We start from the raw sequence: 21397 nt of genomic DNA on the forward strand, positions 1-21397 counted from the left end.
AGAGCTCTGTATACTTTGCTGTGGTCAAACATGTTCTAACAGTGGTGCTTGAGGTGGATGCTCTGATTGAAAAGGCTGCAGTGGAGGGGGCGAGTAATCCCTCTCAGAGGGAACCTTTCATCAAGCTGGTAGACGGTGGGTGGCTGGGTTGTTTACAGCTGACCTCCCATTAGAGATACAGGATGCTAAAAGGGAAGGATTTATGCTTGATTTTGAATAAAAATTGAACAGTTCCTCTTTATCCCACAGTTTTAGATATGTAGTAAATGCATACTACATTTTTGGCTGCAAAAACACTCCTAACATGTCAAGGCGGTGGCTCCATTAGATCGGCTAAGGATATTAGCAGTTTCCATGGACTATTTTGAGTATTGATTCCATAAATAAATAAGTTGTCCCATTTCTTTCATTCTGTAGCCCAAGGTCCTCTGCTCAGTTTTAGTTTCCTGATGCTAAATTGCCCAGACTGTTGGTCAATTGTTTTTAAACAGAGCTGCTAATCCCCTCATTACCCTGATTAACTGAGAGTGTGTGGTCATGCTTAGTAGCCACGCGCCATTACTCCCAGCTAAAGGCTAAGCCCTGGTAACAGCCTGCAAAAGTCTCAAACTCTGTCAATTGCTGTGATTTCTGCACCAGAATATTTAAGCAGTAAAAAGATTAAATCCTCTGGATACATTTTCTACCAGCACAAGTGTGAGCTGAAAACCTTCACTTGATCTGTTGGGAGGAGAATGTTTGTTTTTAAATGTATATGAGGAGTCTCTCTTTCTCTCTGTGTATAAATCAGTTTGAAACTGCAGGAAATGAGTGTTTAGACAACTGCTAAAGAAAAGCTGAATGCTTGCAGAAGAGGAGGCGAAGAAGAAGTTGACAAAGTTGTGTAGTAGTAGGTTTAAGAAAGCCAATATAGACTCTGTATACTCATAATAATCTTTATTTCCATATGGACAGAAATATACTCAGGACATTTTCCAAAGCTAATTTATTATCAATCTATTTAAAGTGGGAGTAAAGTTGATCAAAAACAGCTGCTACTGCATTTTTCTTTACAAACTCAAACATGTACTGAAAAAAACTGAAATGTACTTGAAGATTTTGTTTTTCTGTGAATCACGGAACTGATATCAAGTTGCATAAACACAGTTTCCAAGAATTGCTTCACATCTGTGCTGCATCGACTCCTCCCACTTCTGAAACCTGTGAAGACGTGTTGAAGCTATGGATGACAGGATTGCATCACACAATTCCTCCTTATTTCTTGTTGTTTTTTGCCTCAGAAATAGCATATTTGATGTCACTTCACAGGTTTGCATTGGTTTAAACTGTAGGGTATTTAGCTGACTGTAAACAGTTGATCACCCTGGAACTTTGTCTTTTACAATTTCTTTGCTCTTAGATCCATTTAAATGGTAGTTTTTCCATTTTCTTCCGTTTTTTTATTTCCATGTTAAAGCATTTTAGACACAGCTTGATTATATGACTGCTGGTTGTCAGAAATTGAGCAACTAAAGTTTTTTCTTTGCCTACGTTTATGCAAGTTTTTATACATTTTCCTATCTGAACTCAAATTTATTCAACATATTTATAACCTCTGACACAAAAAGTGATTTATCTTATAAATAATGTTTGAACACAGCTGCTTGAAGTCAAAGCCAAAGTCATGTTAAAAATTTAAAATATAACATCAGAAAGAAGCTGATGGGACAAACAGTTTCTTTAGCAGCTTCTGAATAGAACAGGCCTGCAAAGTTCCTAAAAAGCTTCTTTAAATAAAAAGTGTTGAAAAAGGGAATGAGAGAGAAATTAACCCTGATCTTTATTTTTATCTTTGTGGTAAATCGATCTGTTTGGGGAGAAAAAAAGCCAGTCTGGTGAAGGATATGAGAGGATTATGCAGCAGCAATTAATGACGCAGGTTTTTGGTTTAGCAGAGCTGCCGTCTTTAACTGGATGCTGGCATGGAAAGTGAGAAATCCAGCTTTACTTCGGTCCAGAGGCAAATCTGCTATGACAAATCTGATGCCGCTTCAAAATAAAGGTTGCAAATGAACATTTAAATGTCACAAATGAAACTCATTATCAGCAGGTTGAACACAAATGAAATTATGGTTCTGTGCTATTTTTCAAAAATAATCCTCTGGATCAAAATACAAAGTATTGAAACCCAGGTCAGGTTACTCAAAAGGCTTGCAGGCAAAATCAAAATCCTGGTTATGCAATGACAGTCTGTCTGTTTCTATTTGTATGTCCTGTAATATTGCATATTGAGGTGATTTTTTTTGTTTATTCCCACATAACTCATGGCCACATGCAATCACTGCCATGTTCTGTGCATCGCATTCCTGTTTCAAAGACCTAATCTTCTCCATCTTTTTCCCATTAGTTTGATCCAAGAATAACATGCTGAACTTGTTTAAGCCTTTCAGAGTGACAATGGAAAAGCGTTTCATTTTGCTTTTTGCTAAAACAACATTCAGCTCTTAGTCTAAATCCATAGGATGCAAGGTACTGCTAACATCAGTGCCACATCTCCTGCATATGAGGAGACATGCAATAAAATACAGTTTAATAAAGAAGAAGACATCAATTGCACACATTGCTAAATGGAAAAAAGAAGGAGAAATCCATTGTTAGCCACTACAAGTGCTAGTAAAAACATGATACCCGTCATGGTGGCTCTGTGGAGCCAGGGGACTTTGTCTGGAAGTCATGAGACTGGTCCATTGTTGCTCGACTAACCCCCCATCTCTCTGGTCCCCAGGGACCGACTGAATTCCTTTCCTTTGAGATAAGAGGAGAAACTGGAGCATTTATTGTCGATGGCAACATTTTAGTAACTCAAAGACGCAGCAGCAGAAACAGCAGAGGACTCTCAAAGTTGTTTGCCTGACCTCTCACCTTCTTAGCGATTCTCAGGACTGAGGACAGAATATTTGGATTCTCATGAAAAGACTCTGGACATTTGGTATATTACTGCCCTAATTTGGTCATGTTATATAAAGCATTTGTGTTTGCAATATGCACTTAAATATGTTAAAATAAATAACCTTTTATATATTTAGATTTATTAATAAATAAGAATTAAAATTCAAAAATACTTTATTGATCCAAAAGGGAAATTAAGTGTTGTAGTAACTCATATTAATTACTCATAAATTACTTAGTATACCACTCTATCATGACATAGAGCCATGATAATAATAAAAATTATGATTATAAACTATTTATTACTTATTTTTAAGTAACTTTATGTCTATGAATGCATAGCATAGTATTAATAGTGACATAAACACAAATACGGTTCTTGAAAAACATTCCTATTTGAAATGGCCTTCAGGACGTGTGATTAAAAATTTTTAAATTTTTGACTTCACTGACCCTTATTGAAGCTCTTGAGGAACACGCAGTGAAGGTATTTCTCGTAATACTGAGTTTCTTAAACAGCAATAGTTGAAATGTATTGAAAACATTAAATCAGCATTCTTATCATATAAGAAATAATTCACAATAAATTATAAATGATACGATGAATGCCCCCGCTTAAAGGCACCAATACTGCGAAACAATATAGTGGAGGTTTTACTGCGTTTAATCTGTCACTGTGGATTTTGTGGAAAATCTTTACTTCAAATTTTTTACTCTTTAAATGTGAGCATTATCAAGGCTTTTTATACATCACATCTGAACCAGATGTGTAAATAAATGTGACGGTTGTTACAGCAATGCTGGAAGTTATACGTACATGCATTTCTAAAACAAGTTCTTGATTTTTTGACTCAAACCAAAACAAAAGTGTCTTGCTGGCAGAAACAAGATGTCAAGAGCACACTTCCCTCTGGAACCAGTGCTTCCAGTGAGCTGAACTGGCATTGTGAACACAGAACCAGATTTGGCTGATGCTTGTTTTGCCAGGTTTCCTCTTTCCCTGAACAGCGATTATGATTGTATCATCGTGTATCATTGCTGATTGTGGAAAGAGGATTAGACGGTGGTTCTGCCAGAGAAGCTTTTTCGTCAGTCACAGACGAGACCACCATCTGGGGGAGCAAATATGTTACATCTTTGTTGCCAGGCAGGAACACAGAGTTGAAGACAGATAATAGAAAAGGCTTTAATGGAGCACACACACACACACAGATGTTTAACCTTATTCTGGATATTTTGCAACATACATATGACCCAATCTAAGACTGCTCAGTCAGGATTCTTCCCTTGTATCCTACAGTGAGACACAGTCAAATCATTCATAGTGATGGGAGAACCAGCATCTTCTGCTGCACAAATCTGTCAGGCTGAAACAGACGCAAAACAAAGATGTCAAAAATGTGAGTGTGAAAGAGCGGCGGATGGCGGGTTTCACAGCTCTGTCTGTCCCTCACAGACAAAACACTCGGATGTGCTCTCAGAACAAGTGTTTTACACAGATTTACGTCTTCTCTCATTATAAATTTGATCGATTGTTTGAAATAGGCTTCTCTTTATGAACAAGAGAAGCTTCCTTCTCTCGTTATAAAACCTCCATAAGGGCGCGTGGAAAATCCTCACTTCCTAATTGCTCAAAAGAACATTATGCCAGGTTAAAGGGGGAAAAAAGCAATTTTCAAATGTGAGCCGTCAAACAATAGTGGTGAGATTTGAGCCATTAATCAAAAAGCTCATCTCATTATCATTAGTGAGAAATGCTGACTGGCCATGTTTGTGACTACAGCTGTGTTGGACGTTTCTCTCCAGAGAAAACAGGATAAAACGGCACCAATGACGTTCTGTAAGCATTTCTCTATGCTAATTATCTTCTACATGAGAGCAAATGTCAAGTCGATTCCCCTCAGCAATATAAAAAACAAGAGCACGACTCTTCTGTTACAAGGTTTTTACAAGGCTTTAAATGTCAAAGTAGTATTCTTTTTCAATTGTTAAAAATCATGACAGATATTTTAACATAAAACCTGTTTACAGGAGAAACTTTAAATACCACTAACTATAATGAAACGGAGTATGCATAGGTATGCATACCCATTGTTTTATTTGTTTATACTATACCAAGACAGAAAATACTTAACATCAATGCTTTGTACAGTGATGTACAATTAAGAAAAGTAAAAACGTACCTTCGAGGAGTACCGTCTTCATAGGGCTGGATTATAACCACTTTGACGGTGACGGATGTGCGCAGGAGGTCAATCATCTGCTCATGAGTGAGAGTGGCGACGGCCACCTTGCAAATCTCCACCAGCCGGCTGCCCTGCCTCAGCCCGGCCTTCCAGGCGAAGCCAAACGGCTCCACGTCGGCCACGATTCCCTCAAAATTGACGTGAAAGCCAAGCTGGCCCAGACCATTCCTCCGCAACGTCATCTCAGTAGTCTCACAGCCTCTGGTGGCAATCTGTAATCAGAACCAAAGGCAATACTTAATAATTGTAGAAATGTATAATTCTTTACCACGTCAAATAAAAGTTAATCGATGTCTCCTGAACATACAAAAACCAGATAATGGAAGCAGACTAGCTAAAGCAAAATATCAACCCTTTGGTTGATATTATCCAGCCGGCCGTCATGTTTCTGAGTTAAAAAATGTTTAAAGTTGACAAGAGATTTGAAAATATTACTTGATAGTATAAATGCATTTTTGGAAGACTGGAAGATTAATACTTAAACACGAACTATAAAGTCTTAAAAAAGGCAATAATTTGAAAAAACCTAAGATTAAGTCACAATGCTAAACCTGGTGGGGGCACAAGAAAAGCCTGGTGGTACGCCAGGCTCATAATACACTGAGGAAAACTCTGACATTGATGTCTGAGCACATTTACACATAAAACACGGCAACAAACTTCTGTCCAATCACACAACATTTTGCACAGAGCTTTTCCTAAGTTTGGCAAGCAGAACAAAATTATGCAAGATTTTGACACTTACTCTTTCTTTTTAAACAACTTAAACCAACTCCAAGCCTTCCAACAGATTCTCAATTGGATTTAGGTCTGGACTTTGACTAGGCTATTCTCACACATGACAATGCTTCAGTCTGAAAAGCTGGTTAGAGAAACCATGTTATAAACTCTCCACAAAATATGGTTACGCTCATGATTGCAACATGACAAAATGTGTAATAGTTCAAGGGATATAAATACTTTTGCAAGGTGGTTCATTTGACGCACATACAAAAGAGGAAACAACACTGAGCACCTGTAGCTGAGTAAAACCCTTTTTGGCAGAACAAACAAGCATGCATGTTTGGCAAATGAAAAACATCTTTAGATATAAAAGTAACCATTTCTGAGCTCACTAAAGAGCCTGAAAAGGAACAAAAACACACCTGTTTCTGCCTACAGAACTTACAGAACTGTGGAAGCTGCATGAATGAGAATCTAATTGGCCCCTAAGACACCGCCGTCTCCATAGAGTTGTGTTTGTGAGTCAGAGTTTGTGTCTAAAGCGGCCTCTGGAGCACAACAGTCATACACAAACATGATATGCATCAGCTGCCGGCTCATTTTGTTCATTTCCAGCATGAAGAAAACAAATTAAACACGCCACCTTTTTCTCCTCCCCTGTTGGCTTTTAGATTGCCGTCAGAGACACGACACTTTACCCATGAATTTTTGATGGATATTTTGAGCCTGTCCAATGCATGACTGGAAGAAATTAAAGTCTGGTCTTGTTTCCATCAGGCACTTTCATGTAAATTCAGCCTGTCTTTTTCCCTAGAGGTGGTTTGGCTTCACCCTTTCATAAAATGCAGTCCAGGTTCAGGCAAAGTTCACGTGACCTACTTTCTGCTGCGTGACTATCCGTGTTAAAACTGAAACAAGAAACGCAATTACCTATTGACTCATGATTGTGGCTATAAAGCTGTGCAGCCCTACGATGGGACTGGATATTATTGTGAAGCTTCCTGACCGTTTCTTAGGGGTAAATAAAGAACCTAACTCTACAACCAAGAGCTGTAATCACCCATTAGATTAGTTTTGGTTCAGTTGTGGGTGACTGCCTCCATTTACTTTAGAGTGGCTGCTGTAACACATTAACACAGACTATGGATTGTTAACCCTCTACAGAGACTCCATATGGTAGAAAACATACCATGCTGTACTAAAGAAAGCCCATAGCAAAAATGATGCACGATTCCTACACTAACTGAGCACACAGTCAGACTCAAACCTAAAAGTACATGACTAAATTTAGCAGACAATATAGTACTTTTCTTAAAACCTTTAAAGTATTAAACTCAATTTGTTCTCCAAAAAGCTGAACTATAATTTTGAATTAATTTTCTAAAAGAATAGACGTGTGAAGATTATCCCAACAACTGGCCTCAGATTGGAGTTGGCCAATTTATCTTTGAACAGATTTGATCAGTATTTGGCAAACCAAATAACTACTAACTCATTATTTAACAGATTAACTAGTAACACATTCTACCTGATGCATGAATGTGTATATTCTTGTAGTTCCTTCATTTACTGTCACATTTAAAGTAACTCTAGAAAAACCGACACCAATTTCGTCTCTTAACATGTTAGGAATCTTAGAAAAAAACTGCAAGTTGATCAAAATTGTGAATTGGCAAATCAGATCTAAAAAGAACAATTGGAACTCAGTATTGATCAGGTCAAGCCTGATCATTGCAGATCTGCTTATAATTTTGGAAATATTAAATTTAGCTTCTGAAAATAATAACCTTTAAACAGGTATTAAACTAAGCAAGCCCAGGTTTCTGTATCAAGAATGCTTGTTTTGTTGGTCTGATGTAACAAATGTCATGTTTTCATTAGTTGTAAGTGGAAAATCATCAAAATTAGCAGAAAAATAAGCTTCCAAACACCATTCTTTGTGTAATTAATCCATATATTTGTCAATTAGATAGTTAAATAATGAAATAAATGTACTTTATAACAATATTCTAATATACTGAATGTGAGAGTAGATAAAAACATCAACATTCAGCACAGAGCTCTCACTGTTGCGATTCTGACAGACGTCTTTCCATGTCAAACCAAATGTTGTCTGTTAATTACAGACGACATGAAACTCTAAATACTGTCAAAAAAGGGCAAACATTAACAGTCTTAATTCGAGTGATGCTGGATCTAATCCACACCGAGAGAAAAGACAAACACAGCTCTGACAGTGATGACACCATCTGGAAAAGTGAAGCAGAAGCATATTTCATAGACATGACAAAACCTTGTCATTTATGGTAATCTTCAGAAAAACTGAAATGCATCTATGTCATTAATGGTCACATGTTCCCCGGGGTCAGGCGTTTCCCCGGGGAAAATGTGAGCATTCATTTTAATCAGTAAGTGTTTATGAGAGCAGCAGCTTGTCGGGGCAGGTTTTAACTGGCTGCTAAACCTACAAATGGTGCTGATTAATTCTGATTTGGTTCAGAAATTGGCAAAAGCCTCATCAAAAAATGTGAGGATTTTTTGTTCTTTTGGGTTTTTTTTTAGTTCTGAATATGTTGCTTTTGTCTGTTATGCTGCAGCCTCCACGGTCATTGGACCTTCTGGTAATGATGTGCAAAAAGACTTAAAATACATGTAATTTCAGCAGATTTATGCAGTGGAGAAATATGTTATTTTAAAAAAAGGTAGTTTATTTGACAGTAAAACAACTGCTGCTTAGCAATAGAAAAGCATTTAGCCTTGTCCTATGACATTTCGCAGGGAAAAAGATTTTAGATGATTCCTTTTTGCACAGACCGTTCAGACTCAGTTTTTGCTATCCTGCAGAAAATCCTGTTTTCTGCAGGATTTACATCTGTGACCATCAAAGGAAGTTAATCATCACTCTGGTGAACTATTTTTGTAATGATTCAGCCATTTGTGCTTAAATGTCACGTATTATACTCTGGATTAATTTATTACAATTTGTGTTACTATTGTTCGTAGCCCCTCAAAAATTAGACTGGTAATATCCTTGAAATAATTTCTTTTTAAATAAATAATTATATTTTGCGTCATTATCCTATAAAAACTCACAATGGATACCCATTTTCACTTCACTGGCCTCTAGATTTATATTTAACATGCCCTTTTTTCTTCTTCTACCCAGAATTAAGTGTGACAAATCTGATCAGATCTGGGGTTGTATCTTGATATGGCTGCTGCAATAAAATCTGCACCACATGGATTTAGACAGCTGGCTCTTTTCAGCACAGGATCATGGTGTCACATCCATCTTAGCAGTGATTGACACCGGCTGGATGTGCTTTAAACGTAACTGTGAATCTGTGCAACAGCACATTTTATATGTATACTACTGTCAAAAGATCCTGCAGCTCCAGTGTTTCTTTAGAGATCTCTCCTCTGGGATATGTGGGGGTTTTTTTCATAAAAAAAGGACATTTTCTAAATATAAATAATGTGAGTAAAAATAATCTTGATATTTCTAAGATGCCATGCACTCTAACAAGGTTCTGAGAACCCTTGCAAGAAAAACAAGCCACAGTATCATAAATCCTCCACCATACGTAACAGCAGACATAAAGTGCTTTTCTACTTCTCGTGTTTTTAGTCTCTTCTGATCAAAGCGCTCTGTTCCAGTTAAAGTCCCAGTAAACTTTAGCGAATTCCCCATTTTTTTTACCTTTGTTTACCTTTGTAAACGCAACAGTTTATTTAGTCTGTTGATTACAAGGGAGTACATTTAGTGGATTTAAAAGCTGGGTTAGTGCCAAACTGACTTGTGTCTCATTATCTTTATAGTGCAAAGAAGCAAGAAGTGTGTTTGATTCAGCTAAAATAGGATTAATAATAAGGATAATATTTCATTATTTCACTTACACTTATTTTACAAACATTTTTGTTGGGCTACCAATAAGTTTGACACAGGTCATTCTATTTTAAAAAAATTTTTTTGAATTATTTTCCCATTCAATAAATATAAATATGTCACTGCAATACAATAAATGTATTTTTATACATACTTTTACCCATGACTAAACCTAAAAAGGTTTAAAATGATCCATAGTTGAAAATAATAAAAATATTTATTCATAATTGGGCCTGTCACAATAACAAATTTAGCTGGACAATAAATTTTCCCAGTAATTATTGCAATAAATTACAATACTATTGTTCTGAGACCATTTTCAAGTAATATATTGATAATTGGATGATAATGAGAGCCTCTCCTCTGAAAGATCAATACACTTTAATTTTGCAAAAACACATTGCACCGGAACTGGAAAATATTTTAAATATCCAAAATAAACACGACAAACAAAAACAACAAATGAAAACGGAAATAAAAATATGTACACAACCAAAACCAAAAATCAAAAATATGAACAAAATTACCCTTCAAATACTATTAATCATCAGAATGGAAATTATTGAGCTCATTTTTATTGATCATGCGATTAACTGACTCTTTGCTTATTGCAATAAGCTTACTAAGTTATTTCTACTTAAATGTCTATAGGTTAATCATACAAAGTATAAAACAAATGGAGTGTGGTGTAGCGGTGGAAGGCATCCGGGTACGAATCCCAACCTTTGCTACATGTCTTCCCTCCTTCTCTTTCTGCCCATATCCTGTCTGTCAACAACGCCAAAAAAGGAAGAAAAGCAATTTCTGTTATTTGTTATGCTACTATAATTAGCGTTCTATGGATGCATATAGCACAAAAATAAAGATAAAACAAACAAACTGAGCAGCCCACGATGCAAAGGAAACAAAACAGAAGTAGAAATACATGCCTCCATGCCAAGAGGACTTGTCTAATAAAGGCCAAACATGCGGCCACCCAGCTCAGGAGCCCCCTGGGGAGAAGGACTTCACCACAAAGCTTTTAGTTGTGCTCTCACTCTGAGCTCCTCTGTAGGTTACAGTTGGCAATCTGTTCACCCTGGTTCGCATTACATCACAAGTCCGGCAGCCTGTAAATCCTCAGAGTGAAACACGACTCGAGTCAACCGCTGGGACATTTACAGACACCTCTGGGACGACGTCTGCACGGTCAGCTCGGCTAGGCCTACTGCTCCAATATGTCTCTGCTCCAAATACTAATCCAGGGCTTCTCCTGCACATCTTTTTAGATTTGTTTTTCACATAGTGGATGAGAAAGTGATCTCCTTTGGCTAATTATAAATGCTAATATATCCTGCTCTGTCCTTTCTTATGATGAGATGAGCTGACACTGAAAGGCATCTGTGTCCTTTCAAGATTAATTATGGAAAATACTTCTTCAGGTTCTGGAGGGATTTTCTCTTCTTTCTGACATGGTTAAGACATGCAAAATCTTTTTCAACCAGATCTCATCTTTAAGCTCTGTTGAGCGTTTCAGTTTATCACAGTATTTGTTCATAAGACACCTTTTTACCTGCAGAGACCCTATGTAAAGTGCTGTGAAAAAAAAATATTTGCCACATATTGGATTTGTTTTTGCTATGGCTGCTTTGTCACACATCTTAGCTCATCAAAAAGTTTGAATACAAGACAAACTTTCCAGGCTGAGGAATAATAAACACTCACGGACCCTCTAATTTGAAATTTCCTCCGCAACAACACAACATCTGCGTCATGCTATGTATAATAATAAAAAAATAATAAACTTTAGCTCACCCTGAGAAACTTTTTAGTGACTCGTTTATCCATTATTATTTTTAAACGCAATCCTTTTTTAAGCTAGCTGTTGCGTCACACTTAGAGCTAATGCAACGGCAAATAAACGGTTGTTTACCTGTAGTACTTCACGACTAGTGGTCTAGGGACCAGAGTTTGAGAAAGACTGGTTTAAATGGTACCGGTCAAACAACATGAAGCAGGCTACAACACATTATGAACTGATTTAAATACATTAAATAACAAATTGGACACAAAGTTAGTGACCAAAGGGGTCAGAAGATGCTTCAAACACTTTGGTACTCCAGAATGAGTCATTTTCTACATCTGGTGGCAATCTCACCCAGCTTTACAGAAGAAGAGCATCATACTGACAATCATACTTGGTGGTATTGTGATGTTTTGGGACTTCTTCTTTTCTGGTCTCCAACAGGAAAATCCTGAAGGAGAAGACTGAGCCGACAGTTCATAACCTTGAGATTGTTTGGGTCTCACAACCAGACAGTGATCAAAAGCACTAGCAAGTCAACATCTGAATAACTCAAAAGAAAAAAAATAATAAAAGAACGTAAGTTTGATTTAGTTGTTATAACAGTCCTTTCCAACCTTGATCCTCGAGGCACTTGCATGTTTTAGATATTTCCTGGCTTTAACACACCTTGCAGTTCAGCAAAGGCCTGTCAATAAGCCATTATTACAATAGCTATTATTAAAATAAGGTGGACCAGTGTTGGAAAATATTGCTCTATAACCATTAACATCTGGTTGAATTAAAACAACTCTTCCCAGGGGTAAACCAGAAATCCTCTGCAGCGATGTAAAACAATTCAAACGCCTGATAGCAGCTTTCAGGCAAAACCAGCTGTTAAGATTATGAGGCAAATAACCAGGTTGGTTTGGATGGCTTCTTACAGCTTCCTGCTGAATTTACTGAAGTTTCTTCTGATATTGCAGTTTATTTGACGATCTGATGAACATTTAACTAAATGGGTAAGTGCTGTAAAACCAAACCAAATTTAGAATTTTGACCTATGAGTTACTAACAGCAAAAGCTCGTCTAATCAGATATTCAGTAAAAACTTCTTAAATGGTCAAAATAATAACAATAATAAAAACAGAAAGTCCACCAAAACAAGGAGCATTGGCAAATGTTTGCACAGCGTCTTGTGCTTGCAGACTCAAAGTAACAGATGTCTGTACCAAAATCTCACAATGTCACACAGAGGAGGCCGGGGCTTTGCTTAAAAGAAGGGGAGAAGAGGACTTGGTGGGAAGTTCTTAAAGGGAGTGAAGCAGTACGAGGCCAAACGGCCTCTATTTTTAGTCTGTTAGAGCCAAAATTGTGTCTGTTTCCACTCCTCCCCCTGTAAAAACTGGGTTGGTGTCCTCTTTAAGCCGCCTCCTTCTGTACCTGCACCCACACGTCCTCCAATTCAGCAGCTGCAGAAAACAGTTTCATTGCTAATCTTTCATTCAATTAAATGAGCCGACAGTGACAGCAGCAGCTTTTTTTTTTCTTCTTTTTTGCACGTAGATGAAAATGCAATATCTCCTAATGGTTTACCTCTTATTAACTTGCAATGTGAACTATACACCTTTGTGGATTCAAAGCAATGAGCTAAAAAAAAAAAAAAAAAAAGAACAAAAAAGGCAGAAAATCTACAATCCTTTCTGGAGTACAGAGCCCCATAGGTGACATGGGAAAAACGTTTTCTTTTGCATTCCCTCGCAATAAGCTGGTCTATTTTGAGACTGAGATGGACATCAAAACGACCATTTATGAATCATTCAGACTACCAACACAAAAAATATACAATCAAAACTGCCAGATGATTTTATTACCTCGTGAAATTAACTCAGAAATAATCCAAATAGTTTGGATGTATTTTTTCTTTCTTTCCTTCTTGCAGAAAGTTTCTGTTTTTATCTTGGAAGTATGGACTTCTATCCAAAAAAAAATATATATATATATACACATATATATATAACTTCAGATATTTCACAAATGAGATATCAATACATGGAAAAACCTTACGAAAACCTTATATCATAGCAGAAAGTATGATGGCCACCGTAAGAAAGACTTTTACTATTCAGTTATGCCACATGAACTGATCAGCACATTACTGCAAGAGAACCAAAAGAAGAAAAATCCTCCATGTCCCATAGGGGCCTCCGTACTGGAGTCCCTGTTTAAAAGCCACAAACACAAGCAGCAGCTTTCTCTCAGAATGCTGACTGGAACCAAACTCTAAACTGGGGAAGCACAGTTTAAGGTTGAAACACATATGGGACTTGACAAGAGAGATGTCAGGTTAAACATGCAATAATACTGCTGACCTGATGAAGAAAACAAAGCAACAAGTCAGTCGGTCAGGCGAAAACGTTTCGTTTCACCACAAAGAGACCACAATTATTCAAGTGAAACCACTAAACGTTGAGTTAGTCATTTTTCCATGACGAATGAGTGTAAAACTAAGATTTACAGGGTCTTTCTGATGACAGACTGCTCCCCTCATACTGCACAAGGAAACGGCTTCCCAGTCCTTTTATTTATTTGACATTTTGACTAAAACTACCACAGGAAACCTCCTTTCCATTGCTTAGAAAAACTGTTTTGTTAAACACTTAATCAAGCAGCGCTTGCAGCCATCATCCTGTAACGGACCAACACCCTCCACAGATTTTACAGGCTGCTTGGAAATGAGAGAGTCTGAAACCTCACTCTGGGTGCCACCCTGCTGATGTCTGGCTGCTGGCCATCTGGCCAACCGCTGCAAGTACACCGAGAAGGAGAAGAGATTTAAATTCCTGAAAGCTAGCATGGATAAAAAAAATTCAAATTAGTTGACCAGTTGCTCATAATCTCAATTAGTAAATATGTTCTCGCTGAGGTAAAGAGACTCAACGAGATGGCGAGGAAAATATGCCTTCTCTGGTAGCTAGTCTGTTGGTTAGGTAGGATGCTAAAACAGAGAGCTAAGCTACAGCAAGTGCTCATCACTTTTTTGTAGATTTGGTAATTTCATTGTTTCATATCTGAATTTTTCCAGATATGAAAATGAAAACACCTACAATAAGTCAAAAATTATACCTTCTCGGGGGGTTTTTGTCTAAAAAGACAACAGAGCTAACAACAGAAGATAACGGGAAGGCTAAATGTATCTTCCTTTTGAGGTTTCTGTCTGTCTTTCATGATACATCTGTTTTGCTTTAATCCCATAATGTTTCAGATCATCAAACAAATGTAAAAAACAAACAAAACAACCTGATGAAATACAGAAGATAGTTTTGAAATTGATAACGTCATATAGCCAAACCAAAATGTACTTATTAAATCATAGATTAACTGTAAATGATATATAACATATAATATGTAAATGAATATTTTATGAGTCACAGCCAGAACTGATTATTGCCTAACCTGCAGATTCAATAAATCACTTATTCAGAATCTCTCTGACAACATGAAGTAGGCCAAAACACATCTAAAGAAGAAACAGATTGTGATCTAAAATGTAGCACAAATATCCCTTTGTTATTACAGTAATTTCTTTATCTTTTAGAAAAGGCAACAGAACTCGATTTTCTTTACTATTCTTTTCCTTCCTTAAGAAAAACCTAAAGGCAAATTGAATACTAACCCCTAAATGCAAGCATTAGTTCCTGTTATCTCCTTTTTAAGCGTTACTAAAACGTGGGTTGCGCGATTCCACAATTGGTGCAGTTTAGCACCCCCTGCAAAGAATTGAATTGTTTTTACAGTAATTTGTTCATTGTGTGAAAGAAAAATGATGAAACCCACAATTATCCGCAGTCAGAGAAAATGCTAAGTAATTTACTCCTTTTATAAGAGGGTTGTGTAGTTCTAAAGCTGAATATTAAGACTTTTGTTCACTGAAATGTTTGTATGGTGCAATTTCAGACTTACACAGAAGGCAGTGGATTAAAGTATGATGAAGAACGTATTTTGCCACAAGATAATTCTAATCCAGCAGTGTTTATGACCTCCAAGATCACTCAGATTATTAGAGATGAGTTTTTAAGGGTATTACCTCAAGTCGCTGCACCATCTCTCTGATGTCCTCGCCGCAGTTGTCGTGCGCAGACAGCATGATGCACTCCCCGCGCTCATAGAAGATTTTAATACTCATAATCCCTGAGGTCCATCCAATGACATCGCGACATGAGCAGTTAAATACTACGTTTTTCGACTCCTCTTCAATGAGCACAATGAACTCGTTGGATATGCCGAGCAAGCAGTCAATGTCCATCGACTGCCCAAAGTCCCGGGCGCAGACGCTCCAGGTGATGGCTCCCACGCTGAACAGATGCGCCTCCTTTCTGGCTTTGACTTTCTCTTTCTTCTTTGCTCCGAGCGTAATGAAGCTGAATTTGACGGCTGAGTCTATAGTAGCCGTGCTGACAAAGTTCTCGGCTAAGTCCTTCAGGTACTCCTGCCGCGTACGAGTCGCCATGGCTCTGAACTTCTCAGACTTGTGAGCAGCGTTCTCGCCATTGATGACCTTGGCGAGTAGGAAGTCCCTGAAAACGGCAGACTTTGGGAAAGTTACGGACTTGGGAATTGGGGGTCCGAACGGAGGCACGTCTTTGGATCTGGATAGGGCGACGCTAGAAAAAAAGACAGGGATAAACAATATAGGTAACAGTTAAAGATTACCTATTATGCGTCCTTGAACATATTGGAATAGTTGTAAGGACTAAACAAAACATGCTCATTAAATTTTTTGTTCAAAATTATTCATAGATAATGACATTTTAGTCTGGTCAGTTGAGTCAATTTTGAGCTCTTGTCACCTAGCAACGCTCACCTTGGGTTGCTAGGTGACGGGCGGTACTCTGCTGGGGTTGCTAGGTAATGAGGTGGGCTTTGCTGGGGTTGCTAGGTGAGGGGCAGTGCCTGCTGATTTGTGACTTTATATTCTAAAACAACTCATTTTCCAGACACTAAAAAATATTAACTTTTTGGCAAAAAAATAAATAAATAAATTTTTTAAGTGCTTTGGCTGTTTTTAGTAGCAGTAGAGATCCAAATAGAAGTACAAAAACGTGCAAAAGGTGAATTTTGCATAATAGGTTCCCTTTAAAAAGTAACACCCTGAATGAGTAATAATTTGTGTTCTGAAATGACAAGTTCAAGATTTTTCTGTTCTGATGAGCGAGAGAGGATAAATTTGCTCTGTTCTATGTTATTAGTGAAAGTTTTCTTTGCCTACAAACACATTCGAAGCAGAGCTCCAAGTCGTAATTTAAAGGTGTCTCTGAAGATAATAACTGTATAATCACCGAACACATCAAAAGAGCCTTGTGATTTGTGGATATTACTACAAAGCCATGACAGAAACCACAGAAGGAGCACACCAAGCTATTATTATTACACTTTCAAAGTTAATGTCTTCATGCAATTTGGCAAGAATTCCTTTTTGCAAAGCCCTTTTAAAATAATAAAACCCATCTTCCTTAATTGTCAAGAGCATATGAGTTTGCTTCTTAATAGAGAGTTCAACTTGGCACAATTTCTCTCTTTCTTTTCGCTGAGTCCTTTCCTCACCTAATAAAATAAAGTAGCTTGCAGGCAAAGTGCACGCTTGTTCCATTTACCTGTAGCAGACGTTATCAGTGCACGGGCTGTGGACTCTGACGATGACAAACACATGTTGGAACTGGGAGCGGATGTTTTTGGGAGTGAAGGGAAGGGCCCCGGGCTCCTGGAATACTATGGTGACGATGTCATTGCCAATGTGCCTCTTCCTTAATAACTGTGAAAAGTATTAAAAGAACACAATAAAAACAGTTGTTATCATGATGAAAGAGGTCAACTCGATAGAAAAATATTCAATGTTCAAGTCAAAAAATGCACGTGGTGGGCTAATATCGCTTTTATGTAGTTGGTTTCACTTTAAAAATGGTCATAGGATGCTACACAAACAAACAAAGATGCAAACCAAACTTGTCATTTTATTTTAGAACTTTGAAAGTTAGGAAATATACGGCGGTGATGGATAACAGCCGTCAATCATAATGACTGTTAGCCCTCGATGTAACCGCGGATTTGCAGCAAATACTTTTTACAAGGTAGGAAGATTAACACTCCTATACTTTATAAGTAAGTATGATTACAAAAACAACTTGGGAAAACAAACCTCAGTCGCTCAGCAAAGCGACGTCTCTCACTTCCGAAGTCCATCATGGCGCCTCAAATGATTAAGTGAAGTAGTTGCAAACGATCAATACCAATCACATAATATGCACCTGACAGACTGGTTTCCACCACATTACACTGCTTCTCTCCATCATTTTTAACCTCCTTGAGTCCTTTCAAAATGAATGCTCTTACATGGCTGTGTGCTCAGGCTTTATTAAGGGCTCAGAAAGGACTTCCATACATTAGCACAGACAACAACATACTGAAACATTCTCAATTATGCATTACTAGCCACCATTTGCCCATCAGCCACTACATTCACTTAATCCCAGTTGTTCACAAAGAGACAGAGGCTCGTCTACTACAGCGGCAGATCCATCCCATGAGGAAGCACTGATTAAAATCCAACTATGGGGCACCGTCTCCATGGCAATGCTCGTGTTTTCAGCTAATAGGTTATTACCATGGCAAAAACGGCTCTCTAGGGACAGCTGGCAAAAGTCAGCACTGAAAGATCCTTGCAGAGAAGCTGCCCAGGGACTTGTTAAAACCATAATATGGCGATTCTACACGCAAAAGAGCAAATGATGTGATTAGTGGAGGTAATAAAGCACAAAGTTTACCTGCTGTCTGTTGTTGGGCGTGTAGGGGAGCATCGTGGACACATGAAACATCAACTCGTAGTCCTTGTAGGTTGTGTACAGGGAATGTGTTCCCGTTGAGTCAGCTGCACACAAACAAATGAACAACAATCAGGTTTTAAAAATGGAAACACTTTTTCTCTCTTTGGTTTTTAACCCAAAGCGAGCGAGCATCTGTCTCTTACTGTTACACTCCTTCCTTGAATTTGTGATGTTTTGATTTATATTTTCGGAAACACTTTATTTGACGGGGTGTGCATAAGACTGGCATGACACTGTCATAAATATGACATGAGATCTGTCAAGAACATGAAGGAGTCTTCATGAATGGTTATGACTGCTGTCATGAAGTGTCGTTTGGTAAATAATGACACTTATAATGCAAAACTGACACTTTTAATGCAAGTTTTAATGCAACTTTGCATAAAAAGTGTCATTATTTACTGAATAATGCAAAATTTACACTTTTTCTTTGCTTTACTTTTTACTATGCTTTCTCAATTTCAGTTTTTATCTGTTCATTTTAGTCGACTGTAACAACCTTAATATAGTATCTGCTGCAACAAATCACTCATGCAGGTTTATAAATTTGCACATTTTAAGTTTATGCAACAGGCTTTATCTTACTCTTGTTGTCCAGCTGGGCTCTGTACTTTGTGAAGCCCTTGAGGCGAACCCGCTGGCCGAGCAGATCCAGGAACTCGTCCAGTGCCGGGCCAGCGCTCTCGTTGTTGTACATCTCCTCCTCCGTGCTCTGTCCTGCCTTGCAGTAAAGAACCCCCACCTTGTGCTGGAAGCTTAGCTGGAACACACACAAATACCTCAGAGTAAGTATCACTTCCTGTTGCTGAGATGTTGCGCACTCAACAGAGGCGAGTTTCTACTTTCCATCATGTTGCAGCTCAAGTTAAGGCCTTACATCCCTTCGAGGGGAGAGATGAAATCCCCTCTCACGAAGCCGGGCTCTGAGCTCTCCAGAGCGTAAATTAAGCAGAGCTATTAGCTGCAACTTAACTGCAGCTGTGGAGCGACGAGGGAGTGAATTAGATACATTAGGCAGCAGCCGTGGATTTATTATAGTAAACTTTGCCAACTTTAGCATATATGTTTATTTTTATTTAAGGATTGGTGCATGCGGTCCAATATTCCCAGCCTGACTCCTGCAGCTAAATGTCAATCTGCAAGACCAAAAAGGTTTTCCTCACTGTGGAGGAAAATAAATGATCTATAGACTGAAACCAATTTGAACCGTCCCTTTTTCCCCCGTTACAGGTTATCAGTTTTTGGTGCGCTCCCCTCACGGTTGTCATGGCGACTCCTCTATCAGCAAGTCTGCTCCGTAGTGAAGCTCCCGCCGTGATGGGAAGCTATTATACCTTCAAGCTCAGTGGAAACTGCATGATGTGCAATGATGTGGTCTTCTGTTTTTCATTTGGAACTATAAGGACTCACTTAACCTCCAGCACATCCTTACAGAATGGATGAAGGACTTTCACATCGGTGCTTGAAAAGGGGATTCAGGTCACCTAAATTCAGCACTCACCAACAGATACAGCTGCTTTGAAATGTTTCATATTTTGTCTCATAAAAACAAATCAACTCTAAAGTATTTTAGTTAAGTTTTAGGTGACATATCAACCAAAGTTGTGTCTACTTATAAAACAAAAGAAAACTTTCTTCGCATTACTATAGCATAATGGAAGTTGGAAAAATGTTTTCAGCATGACATTTTTGCTATGAACAACTTTTAGTAAACTAAAAAGCTCAACTTTGGCCTCATCTGACCACAGCACCTAGTTGCACTATTGTAACTAAATGTTCGCTGAAAGAAACAAACATGAGTTCTTCTGACTTTCTTTTCAAATGTCAAAAGCGTGCATGTCTTCCACAATCTGTCTGCTATCCTCCTTCTTCTGATGCTTTTTGTCCATCAGAAAACTGGCGGAATCACTACAGAAAAGTGTGAATAATAAATTACACACAGGTGAACTGTTTACTGACAAATAAAGGTAATTATTTGCTCTGGATTTTAATGTATTTTTACAGGAGTGGTGTACAAACGTTTCTCGTCTTTATCAGAATTGTCTAGTCAAATATACTTATGGGTCAAAACTTTTTTTTTTTATATATATATATAATTTTGTTTGCTAAAAAACAATAAGTATGTAATATTTGAAGAAAACAAAAAAGGCAGTTGATTTTGCTTGTCCAAAATAGATGTGTAAATCATTGTAGATCAGAAAAATTAATTATTATTTTCTACTGATTCTCCACTTTACAGTTTTGCAATACTTTCTGATGAATAATCATATTAAAAGCGCCATTAAACACACTTATGTTTGTTTTTGTAAGATGACAAAATGTGAAAAGGTGTAAAATATTTTTAATAAATATTTCACGCCTCTTTCTCAGAACAGATCTGCTTCTTAACAGGAAGCGAGGACATTTTACACCAGGAACATTTCTTCAGCATAACTGCAAAACCATCTGAGGTTTTAAAACTCACAACACAAATACTGCATTCTTACTGAGTGGATGGTGAAATGAGGGCAACATTGTCCCTGGAGACAGTCATGAGGCACCTGAGGGATACAGCATTGCCCTGGCAGTGCATGCAACACTAATGTGACATCTGCTTCCACTGAAATCTACTTATGTTACAAAAAGCGTGAAAAGTAGCTCCAAAAAACCTTTCCACCAGAAGCAAGCCAAGGTATAACCTTCAGGGTGGCCCAAATCCTTGTAGAAGAAAGCTGTGCCATGCTACTAAACCGCACATCTAACCCCATGGCAACAAATATTTTTAAAGTGTTTCATTTATTTTCCATCCAATCTGATGTTGCTGCATCAGATTGCAGCAACAGTCAAGCTTCTTTTACAAAACATTTCCCTCAAGTCGCTTTTGATGGAAATCTGATTAGGTTGGCAATAAAATCATTGTTTTGTCTGAAAATAAATAAAATTATCCTCAAACCATGTTGTGTCTGAGTACACATGGCATCATGCCTCAGTT

General features: G+C 37.8%; 1 protein-coding gene across 6 annotated transcripts in view; it reads right to left on the reverse strand.

The window, feature by feature from the left end:
* LOC122842047 (signal-induced proliferation-associated 1-like protein 2) overlaps nucleotides 1–21397 on the reverse strand; it is a 178313-nt gene that overhangs the window by 104498 nt on the left and 52418 nt on the right. For all 6 annotated transcript variants that reach the window (XM_044135548.1, XM_044135547.1, XM_044135552.1 and 3 more), the window contains 5 exons: nucleotides 19012–19186; nucleotides 18367–18470; nucleotides 17200–17357; nucleotides 15633–16209; nucleotides 5112–5386 (listed from right to left, as the gene is read on the reverse strand). In XM_044135548.1, coding sequence (XP_043991483.1) covers nucleotides 5112–5386; nucleotides 15633–16209; nucleotides 17200–17357; nucleotides 18367–18470; nucleotides 19012–19186 — 1289 coding nt within the window. The remainder of the gene's footprint in view (nucleotides 1–5111; nucleotides 5387–15632; nucleotides 16210–17199; nucleotides 17358–18366; nucleotides 18471–19011; nucleotides 19187–21397) is intronic.

This window comes from Gambusia affinis, linkage group LG13 (genome assembly GCF_019740435.1).
Source record: "Gambusia affinis linkage group LG13, SWU_Gaff_1.0, whole genome shotgun sequence".
NCBI lineage: Eukaryota > Metazoa > Chordata > Actinopteri > Cyprinodontiformes > Poeciliidae > Gambusia > Gambusia affinis.